This window comes from Liolophura sinensis, chromosome 13 (assembly GCF_032854445.1).
Source record: "Liolophura sinensis isolate JHLJ2023 chromosome 13, CUHK_Ljap_v2, whole genome shotgun sequence".
Classification (NCBI taxonomy): Eukaryota; Metazoa; Mollusca; class Polyplacophora; order Chitonida; family Chitonidae; genus Liolophura; species Liolophura sinensis.
Window position 1 is genome coordinate 23,041,650 of NC_088307.1, and position 16,806 is coordinate 23,058,455.

The 16,806-nt window shown below is 40.4% G+C and overlaps 1 protein-coding gene across 1 annotated transcript; it reads right to left on the reverse strand.

Moving 5' to 3' along the window:
* Positions 1 to 9,485: 9,485 nt before the first annotated feature.
* On the reverse strand, positions 9,486 to 13,515 carry LOC135480992 (whey acidic protein-like). The gene is made up of 4 exons (XM_064760922.1): positions 13,483 to 13,515; positions 11,774 to 11,824; positions 10,416 to 10,515; positions 9,486 to 9,982 (listed from the first exon to the last, which is right to left on the reverse strand). The coding sequence occupies exons 1-4, from the start codon at positions 13,513 to 13,515 to the stop codon at positions 9,486 to 9,488; spliced, it is 681 nt and encodes a 226-aa protein (XP_064616992.1).
* Between the last annotated feature and the right edge of the window lie 3,291 nt (positions 13,516 to 16,806).

Below are 16,806 nucleotides of genomic sequence, written 5' to 3' on the forward strand. Positions count from 1 at the left end.
ATCTAACAATTGTACCCTTTGGTATATTACTGTCCAATATACCGAATTGTCGGCCAACCGAGTAGCTAGAAAGTGGTTAAAAAAACTTCCGATGGCATTTTTTGTTAGAAACAGGCATCCATGCTGGATAAGTGTATTTGACTATAGAGCCGGATGCCAAGCTCAAATTTGCTTAACTGACAGGTGTCAGTTTTGACCACTAGTGGTCAAACTTGGCTATTTTACAACAGTGGTCTACTTGAATTTACAATACTTGTGCTTTCTAAAAATATACAACTTGTGAGTAAGAAAATGTTTTTAATGACTTACGGACCTTTTGTAAGTTGTAACTTACAATGAAATATGTACACGTTCGTGACACAAAAATGCGTTTTTCTCTGAATAACTGCGAACGGGTGATTCAGACAGAGAATTGTATTTTATATAACTACATGTGTAATCCATGTTAGATATGTAACCCAGAGCGTATTCCACAACAACGGAACATAAGTCAAGCATATGTGAGAACGGCCATATTTGATTAGCAGAAAAACCACAGGTCTCAATGTCTCAGGAATTCTTTATTCTCCACACGGGAATCGGACAAAGTCTTACTATTACCAGACAAAAACCAGAGGAGATCACCCCTACATGCACAGCTACATCTAGGTATAGCTTACAACCTGAAGTAATGGACAATCTCGGGACATGTAGGCTACGCTCTCACAAAGCACACCCAACAAGCTGATATCTGATTCTACCGTCTTTCGCAGAAGACGTTGCAAGGGGGAGATAAATTTGTCTGAGGCCTATTACATACCTCCCCCCAAAATTATATCATGTCCTCATGATATGTAAAAAAAAAAGGAACTCTAACATGAGTAAATAAAAAACCTTAACTATAGAATTCAGATTCTAACTGTTACTGGCTGATAAGCCTTAATGGGAACTACCTAAACTACGGATCGTGGAAGATGATGTGGATTCTAGTGTAGTCCCGCAGTTCTTCGCGTCCTCCTCCTTAGCTCCACCGATTTGTCCTGGTTACCCATGTCCTCTGCTGTAATGTCAGGAACATCCATTCCGTCATGTGTCTCTGAAAGAGTTTGCAAAATGATGCTCGTTGGGTAATCTGTCATCGGAAAATCTTCAGTATTGGAGTCAACTTCAACATTGGCTCTCGGCCGCTGTGAGTTCAAGGACCGCCCTGAAAACTGTAGGACGGCGATCTAGTTTTCTGTAGTGCACCATTCTCCCAATGATAGGATCGTCTGCCTAATACTTCGCCATACTCACTGGGTCCCAAGTCGGTAACGAGGTATTAACTTCTGGGTCTTCCTTGGTGACAGTAACAGTGTTGACTTGAACGGATATGGTCTGTAGTGCCACTTGCCTAATTTCGTCTGGAACTGTGGTATTCCCAAGAATGGAGACCATGTAGTTCTCAGCACTCTCCTCGTCTGGCTCAAGCCCTGGTCGTCTGGAAAGTGCGTCCGCGCCTACTTTCGTTTTGCCGGAACGAAAACGGAACTCAAAGTTGAAACTCGATAGTTCATTCATCCATCGTTGTTCTAAAGCTGTAACTTTGGGTTTGGACAACAGATAGGTTAGAGGGTTATTGTCTGTATAGATAGTGAAATAGGCTCCAGTCAGGTACGGTCGGAATTTATCACAGACGTTGTGAAATACCTGGCGCCAACATCACATCCAATGATTCTTGGATTCGCGGAATAGGATACACATCCAGCACAGTCTTGCTATTAACTCTTGCAATAGTCAATGCACAGCCTTAAGTCGCCATTTTTCTTTCTTACAAGTACAGGCGCTGCCCCATATGCAGAACTACTGTGTCTGATGATCCCTTTGTCTAGTAGATCCTGGAGGTGTGATTTGACCTCTGCTACTTGATGTGGAGGGATTCGTCGATAAGGTACACTAACGGGAATTTCATCCGTGGTGTGAATCCGGTGCTTCACAGTTTGCGTTTTTCGTAGTTCCGGGGAAAAGACATCCTGATATTCCTCCACAAGGTCCTTACCTGCTTGATATTCCTCCCAATTTCCATCGAAGTCCTCAAGCTGAGCACTAGCAACTGAAACACAACTGTCCTGAGTCTTGGTGTCAACTGTAATTCTGTCCACATTCAGTGTCACTTCGATTGATTGGGCCAGTGAATAGGTCTCAGTCCTACCCAATTTGGTTCGCTGTGGAATCCAGGTGTCACTATCCGTAGGGTCTGACAAAGTCGGGGATACTAAAAGTTTCCTCCTGCTGGAACCTTTAAAGGTTCTACCATACACACTTGTCCTTGTGGCACACCAGTACACTTTGCATGAGTTATGCTGGATGCAGGAACTAGAATGTCCTCATGAGCTGGGGTGCGTACAATCCTAGCTCGCCCAGGTTTCTGTTGCTCAGCAGTAGTGGACTGAACTGTAGCACTCTGAAATTCAAATACATGGCAAAGGGCATTCATGCCTAATATAACTGGGCAGTTACGTTGTGTTAGTACAAAGTACAAAGATACCAACATCATCCAAAACATTGTTCCCTACTTTAACAGAGGTAGACATGTAACCAATATAGGGCAACTCCATACCATTGGCTGCTGTGAGCCTAAGACTCATTACTTTCTCCATGGGCAACATGCTTAGAAAATCACGATAAAATGCCTGTGTGACAGTAGTTGCCTGCGATCCAGTATCGACTAAACAGTTTGCTCTGTGCCCACCTATTTCTGCCCTACCTTAGGGCATGTGCCCACCAGCTGGCGTCACATGGTGTATTTGTAACAGAATGCTGACCCAAATTTACAGTGGATTGTGTGCTAGACTCACGTTTTTCCATAGCCCTCAGCCGTTTTCTACAGTACCTCTTAACATGGCCGACTTTATGGCAATAAAAGCAACCGTGGTTGTTTTATACATTATTATCCTGCTTTAAATTGTTGCCCTGTACATGGTTCGTTTCTACACTATGAGTACCAGGTCGAGATAAGGTGTTTACCTGATTTACGAGTGATTTTGTCAAATCAACCCATTCCTGTGCCCAAACCGGAACCTCATCCTCAACCGACACCTCTTTTACAGGCGCTCTGCCTACAACAGGCTCATCGGCTTCCTCTAGTGCCATTTTTCTTAGATCAAAGAGCGACAGATTCTTACGGCTAGATTGCCGCCTAAGATACCTTTGAATAGAGGAATTTCTAATCCCCTCTACAAACTGTTCTTTTAACCTCTGTTCCTTATCCTGTGCGCCTAGTTCCATTCTATCCACAATTGATACCAAAGCATGAGAGTATTGCGTTAGTGTTTGTTTGCCATTTGTGTACGATTATAGAACTCTCGCATGCGGTCTCAAACACACTGACTAAAATGTCAAATAGCTTTGCTGGTGTGTCCGGGGACTGCTGTCTAATTTCGTCCTCAGCAGTTCCATGAAGATAGTCTCTCAGAAAGGTAACACCTGCACTCCCCTCAAGTTGCTGAGTTGACAATGCCCGCTTAGGCCGTTCTGTCCAGAGTGTCGGGTCACCCTTCCCATCGTACATTGGAAGTTTTACTGGGGGCGGTAACACAATTTTATGTTCTCGAGGTTCATTTCTCTGCACCGCTGCAGCCAAAGCAAGCCGCAAGTCTGCCATCTCACGACGTAAGGCCTCTACTTCCCTGTTTGGAACATTATTCTGGCCGTCAGACTCCGCCATCTTCTGGGTGTTGTCACTCAACCGTGGTTTTTGCTGTTGTAAGTCTGGTAACCTGATTAGATGTCTGCCAATCCCACTTCTGACACCAGTGTGAGAACGGCCATATTTGATTAGCAGAAAAAACACAGGTCTCAATGTTTCAGGAATCCTTTATTCTCCACACGGGAATCGGACAAAGTCTTACTATTACCAGACAAAAACCAGGGGAGATCACCCCAACATGCACAGCTACATGTGGGTACAGCTTACAACCTAAAGTAATGGACCATCTCGGTACATGTAGGATACGCTCTCAGAAAGCACACCCGACAAGCTGATATGTGATTCTACCGTCTTTCGCAGAAGACATTGCAAGGGGGGGATAAATATGTCTGAGGCCTGTTACACATATGTCTGCAGTGTTTTGGACATAGCGGTCAGCTGACAACAAATGACAAAATATAGCAGTTTTAGAGAAATGTATTACATTATTCAGCCGAATTTAAGCATTTCTAAAACTGGCACATGGGTAAGTATTTTGGCGTTTTTAATTACCTTTGAGCTTCATGTAAGTGGGAAACTATATTAACATACATGGGGATTCGCAACATTAAAATGCCATTTCTTAATTTATTATTTATCAATAACATTACCAAGTAATTCAGTGCTGAAAGAAAACAAAAGGTAAATGTGTTCACTGTTGCAGTCCAGGGCCGATTTTTACGTTTCGTACTGCGTCTTAATTGTCATAGTTGAGTCACTATTTCAGAAACTGTGCCGATGGATTGCAACAGTTTTCTTCATTACATCCACACGCAGGAGTTTATGTAAATGCATAAACAGCACCAATTCACACACCTTCTAGCACCATGGCTTACGCAGAATTAGACACAAAAAATGCAGTGATGTTAATTGCAACTTATTAGACGTCACAGGCCTGGAATTACTCAAAATGCTGTGCTGTCATCACATTTAATACACAACCATATTAACACATTAAATATGGCACAGGAGCTTTTATCTACCCAAGTCCAATTTGCCAACATACATGTACATGCCAAATGTTTTCCATTTCCAACACACATGTACTGACCAAGATTGCTCACCAAAGCAAGCCTTATGTATTCCTCCACGGAACCCTATCAGGCATTAGTTTTGGGACTTTCTGATAATAACACTCTTTCAAAGTTACCTGTTTATCTTCAGTTACACATAGAGACACAAGTTTAGGTAATATATTCAGTGATATGAACTATGAAATTTTCAAAAGGCAGACTGTTAAAAGACGGGCGCACAGTCAGAGGGTTTGGTCAGTTTGACCCAAAAAGACCTGGTCAGTTTCGACCACCAAAATTGTATATAGACTTCACGCACCTCAAAAAAACCTGGTTTAACCCCTTACTGTGGCCAAGGTCGAGAGCGAACTCACACCTTGTGTATTCTAGTGATTGGAACGCAAGTGTCTAAATCACTCATACATAAATACCTTAGGATATGATTATCTATTGGAGACTTTTCATCTCCAGCAGGCAAGAGCAAATTGATCTTGAAACAAATCAGTTTCATGCATTTCCTCTGGTATTTAATTTTGTAATAAATTTTAATTACTATATATGAATGTGTTGGTTACTATATGTGAATGTGTTGATTACTACATATGAATGTTTTATGTTTTTATACATATGTTTTGTTATGCTTCTGAAACTAAGATTATATCGAAGGGACTTTTTGTTTTTAATCTCAAATTTCGTACTATTTTAAATACATGAAATTCTGATTTAACTTTAATGCACACACGTGTCCATAATTATATCCATTCGTAGTGAAATCTTTTTTTAATACTCAGCTAGGATTTTATTCTTAAATGCTTCATACGTGAATGCTTAAATACATGTAGTAAATTACACGCACCCTGAAGACATAAGGACGTCATTACTTTCACACTTTGTTGGGTAAAAAGCACAACAGCACAAACCTCAGCGCCACACAAAAAGGTACTCAAGGAGAATGTTGAACTTTGGGAGCCTAGCTGCTAAAGTGTCAACGTCATGAAAGCCCTCCTGACGATGAAGTATAGCCTCGCCTTTGAATGGCTGATTCGGATGCACGATTAGGAGGTCCCATTCAATATTCGAATTTTGAGACAACCGTTCTACCAAAGAGAGAAACAGTGGGATCCATTTTCTCAGGAATGTCTGGTTCATGCCCTGGGACAAAAACCAATGATATACTGGAATCCATTTCCACAGGCATATCAGCACCCGTTTGCACAAGGAGATCGTACTTACAATCTATTGTGGGCCCTACAATTGAGTTTGCAACTGACTGTAAAAATACGTCACGCCGTTTGCACACAGGAATTTTCAAGGAATGAATGGAGTCAAAGATGGTCACTACATAACCTGATAGCCATTAGTTTTAGAATAAAAGAAAAACTAGACTCAACGATGTGGAACAAAGCGTGAAAGGTCGTCTCTTTTACTTTCTCCTCCTTTGGCACAAATATACACGGTGAATAGCTATAGGGCAACTGGTCAATGTACATTTCACACAGCTAGACATTTTATCATTACGCATGTATGAACGTTCTGACAAGGGTCAACACTTCAACCTAGGAATGACACTCCAAACAAATTTCAAAATCGTAGCAGAATAATTTCCAGATATGAATGTAAATGTATGTATCTAGTAACAGGTGTTGGCGATTGAATGGCTTGTTTCACCATCGGCTTGCTAATCCGGATTTTAATAATTGCATTTAGATTTTATTCATACTTCCATTATCTCTTAGTCCCCGGTTTCCTTCCACCATAATGCTGGCCTTCGTCATATAGGCGGAATATTCTTGAGTGCGCCATATAACACCAGTCAGATAAATAAAAAAACATATTGACTTCATTTTGGGTATGAGCTTAAGAAAATATATTTATGTTTTTTAATTTCTTCTCTGTATGCTTTTCTGCATTTTTGTGTCAGCATACCATTAATCGGGGAAACTAAAAAAGACAGCACTTTGAAGTAATTAGCAGAAAAAAATTTAAGCTTTGGCTTGTGAAAATGTTTAACGGGAAACACCTTATATCTTAATGTCAACCCAGGAGTTTCAGAAGTTATTGGAGGTAAATGATAATTAATAGCTGTTACCAGTCTTCCAGCTACACCAGTCTTCCAGCTACACCGCGTACTTTGATCCCGCCGAGGAACAGCCGGAACACGGGAACATTATTTCATCGTTTAAGCCAGTTTTTATTGAACAGAAAATATTAAGATATTTCGGAAAGTAAGTGCCCAGTTTCACAAAGAGGCGTGCGACATTGATGCTTTCAATGATGTTGAAAAGATGCAAGGTATAATCTAGGCGGTCATACGAGAGAAGGTCAGCCAGAAACCTGAGGATGGTCGTGAGTTTCCCCCGGGCTCTACTCGGTTCCTCCCACCATAATGCCGACCGCCGTCATATAAGTGAAATATTCTTGAGTACGGCGTAAAACACCAATCAAATAAATAAATAAATATAATCTAAGCGAGTGACCGGCCCCGATGGCTCAGTTGGTAGAGCGTCCGCTTCGGGGTCGGTATATTCAGTGTCAATCCTGTGTTGGGACACCCACAGCGGGTGGGGCGGCTTACTTGAAGCAGCACTAGACAAAAGAACGGTGGAAATCCGTCCTTCAACAAGGACTCACATTATATATACTCTAAGAACTTCTTCGTCGTCACTTGACCGAAAAAATGTTAAGCACGACATTATAAACTAAGTACTCGTTCACTCACTCACTCACCTAACTCACACCAGGTGACTGAGTGAAATTAGTATTCAAACCGTGTACCATGCTAGAATATCAGTTGTCGATAACAAAATATGTATCTCAGTTGCGCTTTGATTGCAATTACTCATGTATCCAACGTGGCGATCTAATTCAACACGATGAATATATATTTCGGGTCAATAATCCCAATGCCAATTCCCAAAACGACGCTTAACAATGATTACCAAAGAACTAAGAAAGTATATAAAGTTAGAAAATAGGGTGGAATTATACAAAGAGAAGGGGTCAATGATGCTGGAAAGACAAGTGGTGCTCTAGGCGGCAGAGTGAAATCAGTGTTCAAATCGTGTACCATGCTAGAATATCAGTTGTCGACAACATCATATATGTATCTCAGTATTCTTGAGTGCAATTTTAAACTCATATCAATCAATCCATCAATCAATCAATCAATCAATCAATAATTCTCATGAGCTGATAGAGAAATAAATCATCATCATTTAAGGACAAAGGAAGTCAAGGACAAGGGAAGTAACTCTTTGTATCAACTGAAAGCCGTTGATGCCTGTGTGCCTTTATTACTTGGACTAAACGGTGTTCGGCTATTTTTATGCATAGTAGATATTCGTAACATAACATATAATTAAAGATGCAAAAATCATGAGCTCTTATTTTCAGGATTAAGAAACGGACTTGGAACGTTCATTTTGGTTGACGAATGTTTGTTTTGACGCTTAGATTTATTTATTTTATTTATTTATTTGACTTGTGTTTTACGCCATACTGAAGAATATTTCACTTATACGACAGCGGCCAGCATTGTGGTGAGAGGAAACCCACGAAAATCCGTAGGTTGCTGGCAGACCTTCCCACGTACGGCCGGAGAGGAAGCCAGCATGAGCTAGACTTGAACTCACAGCGACAGCATTGGTTAGAGGATCCTGGGTCATTACGCTGCGGTAGCGCGCTAACCAACTGAGCCACGGAGGCACCCCCCCACCCCCGCTCCCAACCCCCGCTTAGATTAAGATTAGCACTCGTTTTGTTTTCAATTGCTCTTCTGTGTGCGTATATTCCATGCAACAGCTGGGATTATATCTGTAAAAATATTTAAATATTTTCTCAACAAAAACATTTTTTGTAGAATTAAACACAGTCTGTATATTTGACATTATTTAGTGAACAAACAGATATAATGTACAATGTGTGTCAGATAATAACGAACAAAGTTTTGATTTATTCTACGGTTAACATTGAGGATAGATTAATACTGCATTCACCGGTTACGTGTGACCATTTGCCAGCAATCACACTGTCGTCGCTGCTCTGGTTTTTATCTCTATGCTATACGTCTATCACACTCGTCGCCGCTCTGGTTTCTCTCTCAATGTGCTCTCTATCTTAATTAAATTATTACTTAATGACCACTTTTTTTACATATTTTATTTCAGAAAATCATATACTTTCTTTAGAAATTGTGTAAGTTGTGTTAAATCAAGGTAAGTATATAATATGGATAATTAACTTAATAAATAGATAACATTTATCCAGTGAATAACACGATCACAAATTCTTCACGAGTCTTTCCAATCTTTTCCATTTCCTGTAAATACTTGGAAATTTTATCTTTAAAAAAAAACCTTCCTAATTTCAATGGTAGGTGGAAAAGCAAATCTACTGCTCCTAAGCTGTACATACTTTGTTTATCTACAGAAAGGTGGCCTACTTCATGGGTACACACTAACTGTACACATGTTACATTTGGGTAATAAATTAAGTATCCAGTGTTAATGCAGGAAAAATATCAGCAAAACACCACGTGTTATGCATTTTATCTAATTCCGCATGTGGTTACTATATCTGGTGACCAGCAGAAAACTGTGGATGTGGATATGATATGTTCTCGTACATAGGTCCCTGCGGCCTTTGTAGGTAGATTGTTATCTTTCATGCGTCACAAAAGCCGTGGTGGATATATTGATGTCCTTGATAAGACAAGGAGGTTGTGGATATAGCTCATTGGTGTTCTAGCAGAGGATAGGCCGCCATGTTTAACTGGGCTTATGGAGCCTAAACCTACGGGGAGGTCGAGTAGGTTCTATCTCTGGCTCGAGGGGCACAGAGGAGTTGGTGTTCACCAATGGAACCTGTGGTATGACGCCTTCTTCGTTTTTAGGCTGAGTTCGGCTCCCTGCCACAATGTGTATGGCCGGCGAACACTCGTTTCCGCAAAGTGCCAAGCAGCATTTGTCGTTGCCGGGACAGTCCATGTCCGTGAGGCAGGCATCGACGACCTCCTTGGGCTCACAGAAGAGCGCCGTCCACCATCTGCGGAAAGCATCCTCGATTTTGTTCTCTGGACACGCTCCTGCCTTTAGAATTGCTATCCTCTCCTCCGTCGTCATTTCTGCCTCGGGCGTCTTGCAACAGCCGTCGCAGCACTTCTGTCTGTCCGGACAGTCTTCGTCCGTCCAGCACAGCGGAACGCCTTGCAGAGAGAGACAATCGCGATTCTCAAGTCGATTAGGGCAGATCCCATCTTTTGAGGCTGAAAATCAGCAAAACGAATGTTTAACAAAGAAAATGTGAAATTTAAGAAAACTCCAATGGAAACATTGAAAACTGCACTTCAAAATACCTTTATTCATCTTTTTTAGACTTTGTTCTCACTAAATTAAATGTTTTGACCGTAACACCGCGTTTCCTTTTATTTTTTTGTAACTAGCGTAGCCATACAGTGGACCCTACATCTGATATAAAGACATCAAAGCTGAGAATCACCTGAGGACTAAAATCATCTGGTCTAGCTTTTATATGAAACATTAAAACTCCACAAGAGGCTTGTATAATTATCACACAACTTCTTACTGTATATTGATGCAAGTCTTTGTCGGACTGTTTCCAGTGTTGCGTCAAACTTCGCATAACTTAGGGATATGAGAGAGAGAGAAGCATCACTTTATTAGGCGGTAAACACTTACAGACTGGCACGCACTGGGCACTTGGAGGCGGACACCATCGGTTATTACACGGCTCAGAGCGTATCACCGTACACATGCTCCCTTCCTCACAATGCAATTTCTGTGCAAGTAAAAAAAAAACAGCAATAAAAGCTCATTACAACATTGGCAATTGACAGTAGCTGCAACGACAACACACGGCCATATGTCGACGCTGTAGTGATTTGCGGGATGCTCAGAGTAGTCTCCCCTGAAACTCTGCCTCAATTGTAGAGTTAATCACTGGTTATGAAGGTGATGAAGTAGATTTCTCAAGATTGAATATAGCATGCAAAATCTTACCACGTGGTCTATGATTATGATTCAACACCATAAAGGTCAGCTCTATTGTCACATCTCTATAGAGCTTAGAATATAAAACTAGAGCAACGGCAAGAATGTGATTCCTGGTAAATGGTCCCATATATCCCGCGAAATCAAGTCTTTTGTCAGTTTACCCCAGCTATTGTGTTATTCTAAGTGTTCGTGTGAATGCTTCAAATGTGAAGCCATGGCTGACTCAGAATCAAGTGAAAAAAATGTGTCGGGTGGTCATCACATTTGGTAAACATTTACCTAAAAACAATGCCATGTGATCAGGCCTCGGGCATGCTTTAATAGTGCACCAGTAGAATCCTGGTTTATGTATGTACATATATATGTAATGTGAAAAAGATTATCACACTGTCCTCGCTGCTCTAGTTTTATTCCCTATGTAGAAATCTTTTCGTTTTGAATTTCACATGCCTAATGTTTTGAATTTCACATGCCTAATGACAGTGGATACCTATGCATCTGGAGAAAGATTCCTCGAGTGTGACCAATTGCCAGCTATCAATCACACTGTTGTCGCTGCTCTGGTTTTACCCTCTATGCTGTAAGTCTTTAATCATATTAAAACTATACGTAAATCAAAATTAGCGACTTTTACAGAATAGAGCTCTGGGAAGAATGATATCATTTTGCGCAGTCACGTGTACAGAACAGAGATATGGTCTTATTCATAAAAAGTTTAAAGTAAAATATTTTCTATTTGACTCTTTCTTTCTTGTCAAATTTCGTTCAAGCTATGGTACCAAAGATCGTCTTGAATCCGGTAATTAAAAACGTTATCTCGAACTGCGAGAATAAAACTTTGCCTGAAGTTAAAGTGGCACAGTTCAACACTTCACTGGTTATAGGTGTACATCAATCATATCACTATGTCGCCAGTGCCCATTTTTACCTCTCGTCAGACGTTTTTCCGAAATTTTCCGAAAAAATCCAAAAATCTTTACTTTTTATTTGTTTAAGAATTTCACATGGATATAATGATAATTTGCCCTGATAAGTTCTCTTACCTCGCACTGGACCGGGACACTCGAAGCTTCCGCCACTCTGACACATGCGATCTGGAAAAACAAAAATGATGAATTAGAAAACACAAACCACCGACCTTCACACTATTATTTGAGCAGCTGATTATTTTTTAAGACTTTTTCCACAATGGGGAGCGTGTGGTTTGAGTGGTGACGAATTCTACAACATGAGTGGGCCTTTTGATTTTCGACAGAGCGGGATTCGAACCCACGTACACAAGGCACAAAAATATAACAGTATTCCATTGAGATATCCGGAATGATCACTCAACCTTCATCTTTCAGGCGACTTTAACCGGTTGTTGAGACGTCAGTCCTTTGCTAAAGACCAAACTACATAATGCACTAATATTTGCCAGAGACAAGCAGTCATCAGACAACACCTACAATTCAAACCTACACAGAACCTGTATGTAATAGCAGTCACAACAAAAACAGTTACGAATCCGTTGCTGTCACAATACGAAAGAAATACAACATATCTTGTCATTATTACTTGTAGCACGCCAACTTTGGTTGTTTCAGATAATTGCTTTGCTATCAATTGTTGTCAGTGCTATCATAACTGTTGTCTACCAATTCTGGAGAGTGTATGGAAACAAGGTAAGAGTATAAATTCCGGCGACATGTAATTGTAGAATTATGACCATTCTATGAAAAATCAGCAGACGAACAGATGTGTTGCACTTTAATGTGTGCTAGAGGTCATCCACATATTTAAAAAATGAACCAACGATGGGATTTGCGCCATTACTACACTGGGTTAAGAATAATGATTCCCAGTCCGAGTCAATATCCATAATATTACACACCCAATGTATACTCATTCAATAACCTTTATAGAGTACAACCGACTGGACTACCTGTTTTTATTCAGTCTTCAGCCTCTTATGGTGCACTTCGTAGGGCATAAGTAAAATTACGGTAAAAACAGATCTGGTCAACATGCAAACATACATACATACACTAGTTTATATGGCGACTCCAATCCATGATTTGCACCAAGGCAATAACAGATCTGATCTACATACAAGCATACGTATATAACCTAGTTTATATGGCGACTCCAATCCATGATTTTCACCAAGGCAATAACAGATCTGATCTACATACAAACATACGTATATAAGCTAGTTTATATGGCGACTCCAATCCATGATTTGCACCAAGGCAATAACAGATCTGGTCTACATGCAAACATACGTACATAAGCTAGTTTATATGGCGACTCCAATCCATGATTTGCACCAAGGCAATCAGAAATCAGGTCCAAGGAAGTCAATGAATATGCAAAACGTATGCACGGATAAAACTTATTTTTGAACTTGAGACAAACTTCAAACTTTTATTAAAATTGTAAAATATCTGAAGCCAACGATCAGAATCATGTGTATAATTTAAGCACATAAATGTATCTTGCTGGTTTTTGAACTTCCCGGTAGTAAAAAATGAGCATGCAGATAAATTTAATGAAGAACATTTTTTCTCAATGTAAAATTTAAGAAATTTGTAGAAAGGTTGAATATCATTTGTATCATGGAAATAACCATGACAAATTTTTGTATTAAAAACGGCGACGTTGACTGAAACCGTCACGCATCAACGACGTCACAAAATCGTCACTGCAGTACCTCGTTACATAACCAGATCACAAGGAAATAAATAACAACTAACAATTCAAGTGTACTTACCAGTGCAGTCAGCGTTGTAACAACGCGAATCATTTTGATGGAGAAACTTGTCTATAAACTAAAACTCTTATTCACTTCTGAGTTACTGCTGTTTTCGAATGTGAAGTTTTATATTAATACAAACATTGCTCGCGGTTATCGCTTTATGCATCTACAGAATTCATTGACATGGAGCATACAGAGACGTTGGTCGCTTGGCCCCAGGCGCTCGTCTTACGTTCTGTTGACATAGCTAACTGCCCCGTGATGGTACAAGATGCTTTCTCTAGGGTCCGTGATTGTTACCTCTTCCCCGTTCGCCAAACAGCATCAGCATCAATTATAACCTGACCTCTGTCTGCGTGCCACTCGAGACAATGTAGTTTTGGATGGAATGCAATTTTAGCGAGCAGTCATGCGAAACATTAGTATTTAGTTCCTGGTGAGATGTTTACTATTTGTTTTTTAAGTGACACCTGTTTTCCGTCTCTGACAGAACGAATACACGGATCTAAAACGTTTTCAATTACAAATGAGTTTTCTTTCGTCTGAGTTATGTATGAATATCCGCACCTGACGTTGTGTTTAATCAACAGGCACTCCCTGTTGATTGTAACCGGAAGACAACAAAGGGCTGACGACAACAAAAATTTTATCACTCGTACCTATGTGTCATCGTTTTCTGTTTTGTCACTGTGTGACACGTATATTTATTAATTCATTGGTGCTTAACACCTTACTGGAGAGTTTTCACTTCAAGCTTATTGGTGATGGTGTCAACGCTCTTCATCATGCAGGTACCTGACAAACCCCTTGATTTGACGCCGCAAAACCAGGGATATCTAGATTCGAACACATCTTCGTTCATGAGCCTGACAGTTGCAGCGAGCGAACGTTTTGACCGTCTTGGTCATGCGTATGGTACAAAGAACTACACGACAGAGTAAAACTAAGACAAAGATAGTATGCAATGTGGCCGATAAGAGCTATATGTTCACTCGGAACTAGTGATTTGTTGTCCGTAAATTAGTAGGCGTCAACTGTAGAAGACATAGCTAGCAGTATGGTGGAAGGAGAAATGTTTTCTTTTTGTTGTGTTCATTGACACACTACCAATAGTACAAAAAATGTCACAACACGAAATGCATAAGGAGGAAAAGAAAATGTTTTATTTATTTATTTATTTATTTGGCTGGTGTTTTTACGACGTACTCAAGAATATTTCACTTATACGACGGCAGCCAGTATTATATGGTACTGGCAGATCTCCCCACGTAAGCCGGAGAGGAAGCCGGAATGAGATTGATTTGACCTCACAACGATTGTATGCATGAGAGGCCTCTGGGTCATTACACCGTGCTGGCGCTAACCCTCGTCGGCTACAGAGGCACCCTTATTTCGATTAATCTGCTTATACGAAGGGAAAAAAACTGGTTTTTCTCTGACCGGTATTTAACACTGTACTCACGAATCTTGGACCTTAAACGATTGTGTCCAGTGTTTTTGTTTAGGAAACATGACTGCTCGAAAACAAACCACCGACCTTCGGCAGGTATCTGACATACCCCCTGACTTATAGCCGCAGCCGGCGAGAGCTGATTTCCGGTGAAATATTTTAAATCATAGATCGGGCCGTCAACCGGTGAAACAAAGGCCAGAGTTAAATTCCCAAAGACCATCTCCATTAAGTTAAACAACATCACGCTCTGTTAAAATGATATAATTACGTGTGTATTTACATAATTATGTCGACCCCGTTGCGCTGAGAAGGCAACATATTTCTGTATTTATTTGATTGGTATTTTACGCCCTACTCAAGAACACTTCACTTATACGACCGCGGCCACATTATGGTGAGATGAAACTGGACAGAGCCCGGTGGAAAGCCTCGACCATCCGCAGGTTGTTGCAAAGCCTTCCCACGTATAGCCGGAGAGGAAGCCAGCATGAGCTGGACTTGAATTCACAGCGACTGCATTAGTGAGAGGCTTCTGGTTCATTGCGCTACGCTGGCACACTAACAATCTCGGCCACGGAGCCCCCCCCCCCCCCCCACCCCCCCCCACCCCGTGAAGGTAATATAAGAAGATAACGACAAAAAAAAAAAAAAAAAAAAAAAAGAGAGAGAGAGACCAGCTTTATAGGAGACAGAAAGTGACACACCACATATAACATTAACCATTATTTTGCAATTAGATTATAAATTTATCAATACATAACGTATATTATTGCCCATTGTAATAATATTGCCTGTTTTCTTATTCCCTACTGCATGATTATACATGTGAGCTGAAAAACATTTGTGTGTACAGCAGTTTGGACCCTCCGACTTACTTACGGAAAAGGATTATTCAACAACTAGCTTACAGTCTGCTATTTACCTTACGACTGTGTTAGCTTCGCCCTTGATACTGGTTCACCCATAGTGTTTGACTAATTAAGTTTCTGCGTGAAGAAAACTGGATTAAAGCCGTAACATCAAGCCGCGACTTAATTAGCGAGAGATAGATTCGAACTCGCGACCTCCCTTGAGTTTATTGTTTTAACAAGATCATGTGTAGCAAAGCCTGTGAAAGATATGTACCCACCTTCACCGGACTTAAAGTAAACCTCGGACTCTCTAGATGGTACATCTTATCTGGAGCTATATTTGTATAAAGAGCAAAACGGTTTCCTTTCTCGCAGACTTTACGACAACAGAGATAATTTCAATATTAACTTGGACGGCAATATATCGAAGATTCCTGCATAGGGCGTGTACATATAAGTGAAATTTTCTGAAGTACGGCTTAAAAACTAAAATCAAATAAGTAAATAAATCAATGTTCTTGCTGCTGTTTCCTTCCAGTCTTAGAAATGTCGGTGTAAGTCCACTTGCGTATTGAAGCAGAGCGCCCAGAGATTCTACACGCTGTAAGCGAGGTGTACTGTTCTTTCCTCTTTAATATAACAGACTACCTCGTATGAGCGAATTTTTCATGACGAATAAATAAATAAAAACATAAAATTATTTAATTGATCAATATGTTACTGAACTGACCAATCAGTTTTGACTAAAATGTACCCCGAATTTTCAGTGCGTTTCTGATACGTGCAGACAGAGTGACAGATCTGATCATTTCCGGTATACGTCTCAGACAAGCACGCCCGGACATGACTGACGATGTCACGGATCATAAAAGAAAAAAATATAACCTAAGCGTATAGCAAACCGTGACAGGCAAATACAAATCTGTTCTGGGGTAAGCGGTTTTTATTTCAACGCGTATGTGTCAGTTCAAATCAATTTTGCTGATGGTCAAAAAAAAAAAAAAAAAAATCCCCGGGCTTATAGTGTGAAATTTC

What these genes read in the sequence shown, in the direction of transcription:
- LOC135480992 (XM_064760922.1), bottom strand. Translation starts at nt 13,515, where the DNA reads ATGATTCGCGTTGTTACAACGCTGACTGCACTG. An exon ending in TTACAACGCTGACTGCACTG is followed by an intron (nt 11,825 to 13,482) that starts GTAAGTACACTT and finishes TTGTTTTTCCAG; the next exon opens with ATCGCATGTGTCAGAGTGGC. An exon ending in GTGTCCCGGTCCAGTGCGAG is followed by an intron (nt 10,516 to 11,773) that starts GTAAGAGAACTT and finishes TTACTTGCACAG; the next exon opens with AAATTGCATTGTGAGGAAGG.